This window comes from Lactuca sativa, chromosome 8 (assembly GCF_002870075.4).
Source record: "Lactuca sativa cultivar Salinas chromosome 8, Lsat_Salinas_v11, whole genome shotgun sequence".
Taxonomy (NCBI): Eukaryota; Viridiplantae; Streptophyta; class Magnoliopsida; order Asterales; family Asteraceae; genus Lactuca; species Lactuca sativa.
Window position 1 is genome coordinate 322972649 of NC_056630.2, and position 6058 is coordinate 322978706.

At 37.8% G+C, this 6058-nt stretch overlaps 2 protein-coding genes across 2 annotated transcripts; both read left to right on the forward strand.

The window, feature by feature from the left end:
• Nucleotides 1-2972: 2972 nt before the first annotated feature.
• On the forward strand, nucleotides 2973-4379 carry LOC111921112 (uncharacterized). The gene has a single exon (XM_023916691.1). The coding sequence runs from the start codon at nucleotides 2973-2975 to the stop codon at nucleotides 4377-4379; it is 1407 nt and encodes a 468-aa protein (XP_023772459.1).
• Nucleotides 4380-4452: 73 nt separating this feature from the next.
• LOC128128021 (pollen-specific leucine-rich repeat extensin-like protein 3) lies at nucleotides 4453-5392 on the forward strand. The gene is made up of 4 exons (XM_052766788.1): nucleotides 4453-4580; nucleotides 4656-4742; nucleotides 4826-5064; nucleotides 5196-5392. The coding sequence occupies exons 1-4, from the start codon at nucleotides 4453-4455 to the stop codon at nucleotides 5390-5392; spliced, it is 651 nt and encodes a 216-aa protein (XP_052622748.1).
• Nucleotides 5393-6058: the final 666 nt, after the last annotated feature.

Genomic DNA, 6058 nt, shown 5'->3' on the forward strand with positions numbered 1-6058 from the left:
GACATTTCGATCTAAAATGATTAGGAAAAATAGGATATTAAATCCTCTGAATTAAATCAAGAGATATGAAACAAGGGATATCTCTTTATGACAGACATATAATTCATTATGCGATAAAGCAGGAATGAATTATCAAGGCAGATAAACTATCGCTAAAGGAATGTTCGAGGGGCAACGCCTGAATGAGGATTTTCTACAAAAAAGTTAGATCTAGAAATACTCCCATAGTATTTCATGATTCGCTGCGACGACGACTCATTGTTTGGGGTATTTGGGTAAGTTTTAGGCATGCTGGACACCACAGTCACTCCCAGGAACATGTTGGCCGTGTCTCGAATGAATATAGTTGATCAGGCTATATTAACCCTAGACACGACTACATAACTGCCCAGGTTTAACCGCAGCGTACAACACCCATTTACTTATGTTTTGTTCTACTTATAGTTATGAATCTCGACGGTTAGTTATACTTGTATGTTTTCGAAAATACTTATATTTTGATGTATACTTTTAGTCGAGATAACTTAGGCCCCTTTTATGTTTATAGTCTTATACCATGTAAGGTTTGGTATACTAGTTCACTATAAACAAGGGCTCTGATACCAATCTGTCACACCCCGAAACGGAAGGCGGAAACGTTCTGGGGCAGAGGACATCATCAATATCGCAACCAATGTACATAGTAAGCATAGTAAACACAAAGCAATACATTACATAGATTGAATACATTTTATTGAAAGTAAAGTAATACAAGTTTTGTAGTTACATAAGTTTAAACAAAAGAAAGACGTGACTCCATACGCTCCGTCTTCTACAAAAGAACCTGTCTAAGGAGAACCTGAGAATACAAGCAGTTTAAAAATCAGCATAAAGCTGGTGAGTTCATAAGCGGTTTGTTTTCTGAAAATGAACAAGATTCCTTTAGTTTTCTGAAAAAGTTGTTATCCAAGAAAATCTCATATTTTCTTAAAAGTAATGTTTAGTTTTCCATTATGTTACACAATTCTGGTTAAGAATAGTTGTTACCCCAGGAAAATCCTATATTTTCCTAAAAGTTGGTTACCAAGCCGAAATGTAATGTAAAAGATGTACACTGAAAACCTGATTATCCTTGCAAAGTGTAAGTTAGTTTTAACATGTATATAAAACCATCAATATAGTAAACTAATTTTAAATGTTATTAATTTACTATATTCATTATTACTAACAAGTAAATCTCTGTTATCCAAATTACGAGTTCTCTGTGGAGTGTTACCAAGGACAAAACAATTGTACTAATCTAATGCTTTTAACAATAATGTTATGGAACAATTCATTTGTGAAATATATATAATATAACATTATATAATAATATATAAAATACGTTTATAAACTGATTCTGCAAATCAAATAGTTGGTTAATACGGTTTCAATTGTTAAAAGCAAGTGGAATATGAAACAATTCAATTGAAATAATAAATTTAAGCACAAGATATTCTTGTACTTTTGCTTGTATTCCCCCCTGAAAACATTGAAAAAGGGTAGGGGTATGAACTCACCGGACGAGGAATGTGTCGACTAGGATGCTAAACGTCGGATCGAGGCTTGAAAACATGCGAGGTTCCTATGTAATATGAAATGATACACAAATGTATCTAATTAGACTTTCAATCACTAATTAGATAAGCTTATACACTCCAAGACGCAAAAACACTTTAATTAAGTGTTAGGAGTGGTCCGGGTAGCATCTAAGGGTGTGTAGGGTCTAGATAAAGAGTTTACTCTTCAAAAGTAATTCCTTAGGGGAGTTTATGGTCCTATGACCATATTCCCATGAGTTTGCATCCATAAAATCATGGGTGGTGTGTTCTTGGATGCTAAATGGTCTTACAATGCACAAAGGAAAGTTCTAGGGTTGATTCTATGGCTTAGGAAGTGATCGGGACTTGAAAGGGCCTTGGAAAAGGAGTTTACGGTTTATGAAGATGCTCATGGGGAGTTTACTACCTTAAAAACATGAGTTTACTACCTTAAACTCATGTTTTTCCAGGAATCATGCGTTTTTGTGGTTGAAGGTTAAGCATACAAGGTTCTAGGTTCAATTCCAAGCCATATAAGGTGTTAAAGGCACTTTAACACCCATTTGAATAGTTTATGGTCTAAGGAGATGAGTTTATGGTCTAAGAATGTTCTTGGATCGTAAACTCAAGTTTGATCCATTTACATATGTTTTGGTGCATCACATGAAATATTATAAGGTTCTACACTCTTATGGAAGCATTTGGAGGTGTTTAGGGGCATTTTGACACTTTAAAAGGAGTTTATGGTCCATGAATGTGGGTTTACGGCCCAAGAATGTTCTTGGACCGTAAAATCATGTCCAATACTCAAATGGCACGAATTTGGGGTGCTAAGCTCATGCATGCAAGTTTCTAAGCCATTTCTAAGTATTAGAAGAGGTTTGGAGGGGTTTTGGGGCTGCAAAACCCTCTCAAGGGGTGTCCACAGTTTTGGGAGGGTCCCTAGACCGTAAACACTTGTTTATGGGTGTTTTTGGGAGTTTCAAACATGAATTTGCATTCCAATCAAGTTAAACAACAAGCTTGGATGAAGTACTTACCAAATTAAGGCTTAAAATGGTGTTTTTGGATCAATTTCGAATTCTAGAGAGAGTCTAGTGAGAGAAAGTGTTTAGAGAGAGAGAGAAAAAGCTTCAAAATGATGTCACTCAATCCCTTATATAGGGGTTGAGTTTATGGCCCGGTGGAATTCTACCTGATACTGCCGTTAGACGGTGCTTTTGGTCGTACCCGATAAATTTCCGTAATCACGACTTAGATGAAACTAATAATTTTCCAAATAAATATGGAAAATATTTTAATGTTTATAATGCATCCCGACACTTATGAAACCGAATTAAAAGTCGCGATTAAATTAATTTAACGCTAAGGTTAACGAAACAATTTGAATATGAACGGTTTTATTTAACGGGAATGGTTTATAGTGACAGAATAATTACGGGTTGTCACAAAAGTGGAAGTGAACATGAAGACCTAGATGAAGATGAGGATTCAGTTATTCAAGATTCATATTTTGTTGATCATGAAGAAGATGATGCTCCCTATCCATTTCCAGCAAACAAAACTGCACATGATAGATTTTTAAACATCCTTTGTGAACCTATAGAGAGTGAAGATCAATATGATGAATACGTGCCACCGCAGTACCCTGTGTATGATGAGAGACAACCATGGGATCAGATGAAACCAATGATAGGTATGCGATTTTCTAACCCTACTGAGCTGAAACATATGTTAAGCAACTATGCAGTTGCTAATGGGTATGATCTATGGTTTGAAAACAATGACTCTGATCAACTGTTAGTGAAATGTTGCAAAAAGAATAAGTCACCATCTTGCCTCTTCAGACTATGGGCCTCCTGGATGAGTAAAGAAAAGACTTTTCAGATCGAATCTCTAGTGAGTGAACATAATTGTTGTAGGGTGTTTAAGTCTGGGTCAATAGTAACTTACATATGGATAGGGAAACATTTTATTAGTCAAATTATAGAGAACCCAAAAATGAGTGCAAGGAAGATGAAAGCTAAAGTGTCAACGACATTCAACATAAATGTGAGTGTGGGGCAATGTAGAAATGCAAAGAAATTTGCATTACAAGAGATTGAAGGAAGTCTAATTGAACATTATGGGAGATCGTGGTCATATGGTGAGGAAATTATTAGGTCAAATCCTGGGTCTACTGTGAGGTTGGATGTAGATATCATGCCAGATTCCACAACTTTGTTTTCCAAGTTCTATGTGTGTTTCAAAGCTGTAAGGGATGGTTGGTTTGAAGGGTGCAGACATGTAATTGGGTTTGATGGTTGCTTTTTAAAGGGTATAGTTAGAGCAGAAGCTCTTTCAGCTGTTGGGAGAGATGCAAACAACCACATCTACCCTATAGCATGGGCTGTGGTATGTGTTGAGAATAAAGAAACATGGAAGTGGTTCATAGATTTGCTTATGGATGACATTAATGGTGGTCTTGGTGCAGGCATTACCCTTCTTTCTGATGGACACAAGGTTAGTACTAGGTCCTTTTTATGCTTTTTCACTCATGATGTTATGATTTGTAGGGGTTATTACAAGCAGTTAAGGAAAGATGTCCAGAAGCTGAACATAGGCAATGTGCCAGACATTGTGGCCAATTTTAGTAAAAGGTTTACTGGTCAAGAATACATGAAGTTATTTTGGAGGATTATAAGGGCTAGTACTATGGAGAAGTTCAGAGGTGTAATGGAGAAGATCAAATCTATTGATACTCTTGCTTATCATTACCTTATAGACAGAGATCCTACTACCTGGTCTAAGGCATTCTTTCAAGAAGGAAAAATATTGTGATGCAGTGGAGAATAGGGTCAGTGAGAGTTTCAATTCTGCTATTAGGCATGCTAGAAGGAGACCTATAATCACTATGTTAGAGGAGATTAGGTTATTTGTGATGGAAAGGATATACACTCAAAGAGTTGAAGGAATGGAATGGGATTTGGATATATGTCCAACTATTAGGAAGCGTATAGAAAAGCTGAAGGTTAAACAAAGGTAAGTTTTTTACTTTAATATGCTTATATTAATTATGGGGATGTATTATTGATTTATATTTTTTGCTTTAAATAGATTGTGGGGAGTTACTCCTTGTGGTTATCAGAAGTATGAGGTTAGATTCACTGATGTTGCATATGGAGTGGATCTAATTGCAAAGAAGTGTGCCTGTAGAATATGGCAACTTACAGGGATACCATGCTTATATGGAGGGGCAACAATCTCTTACCTAAATCATGATGCAGAGACATATGTGTCCCAATCAACACTACTGAGGCGTACCTAAAATGCTACAAATATAGCATTAATCCTCTCAATAGTAGTGATATGTGGCCAGATGTTCCGTACCACAAGCCTTTGCCTCCCAAAAGAAAAAGAATACCTGATGGGCCATCAGTGAAAAGGAAGAGGGATGTAGTCGAAAGAGAATTCAGTGGACCAAGTAGACAAACTGTCACAAGAAGGGGAAGCCTAATAAGGTGTGGTATTTGTAAGGAACCATGTCACAACAAGAAAAAGTGTCCATCTAGCCAGCAAAGCAATACATCGGGTTAATATTTTTAAAAACATTACATCATTTGAACAAAGAATTGACATTTTAATTTTTGTTTGCAGTACCAAGTTCATCCAGGGGCAGTGGAGCAGAACCAAGTTTATCCAGGGGCAATGAAGGACCACCACCTGCAGGCGAACCACCTCCACCACCACCACCTGCAGCCCAACAACCTCCTCCACCACCACCTGCAGCCGAACCACCCCCACCACCACCACATGCAGCCCAACCACCTCCACCACCACCACATGCAGCCTAACCACCTCCACCACCACCACCTATAGCCCAACAACCTCCTCCACCACCACCTGCAACCTAACCACCTCAACCACCACCACATGCAGCCCAACAACCTCCTCCACCACCACCTGCGGTCCAACCACCTCCACCACCACCACTACCAGCCGAACTACCTCCTCCACCACCACCTGTAATCCCCGTGCCAAGAAGATGGGGCCCAATTGGTAGAAGTGGAAAGAGGCAATATTCTGAACGGATCATCAAACAAGCATTAAGGAGGCAGATACATGGGGTTGGGAGCAATACAGATAACCCTTCATTTATTTATTAATTTAGTGGGTAGGTAGTGGGTGGGTGGGAATATCTTTTGTGAGGCAGTTGTGATGTAAAGACAAAGTAATAGTCTTTTTATTATGCTTTTCTATGGTACTATCAAGTAGGTGTGTGGGCACATGGTGGCCCTTCTTTTGTCTATGCAGGAATCTTTTGTGTTACCTAGAAACTACTTTTGTGTATGCAGAAAATAACTTATTTAATTTCGAATAGTAATGGAGTATTTCAATGAATCCAACCACCACATTCACTTATTTGTTATATGTATTCATTGTTATATGTATGCTACCTTGTGATTTCATTCCAGTCAATATTATATGTATGCCACTTTGTGATTCCATTCCAGTCAAAA

Excerpts from the sequence above, each read along its gene's own strand:
- LOC111921112 (XM_023916691.1), top strand. The coding sequence starts at position 2,973 with ATGGTTTATAGTGACAGAATAATTACGGGTTGTCACAAAAGTGGAAGT.
- LOC128128021 (XM_052766788.1), top strand. The coding sequence starts at position 4,453 with ATGTTAGAGGAGATTAGGTTATTTGTGATGGAAAGGATATACACTCAA. Across the intron at positions 4,581-4,655 it reads AAGCTGAAGGTTAAACAAAG|ATTGTGGGGAGTTACTCCTT; the intron begins GTAAGTTTTTTA and ends TGCTTTAAATAG. Across the intron at positions 5,065-5,195 it reads GGGAAGCCTAATAAGGTGTG|TACCAAGTTCATCCAGGGGC; the intron begins GTATTTGTAAGG and ends TTTTGTTTGCAG.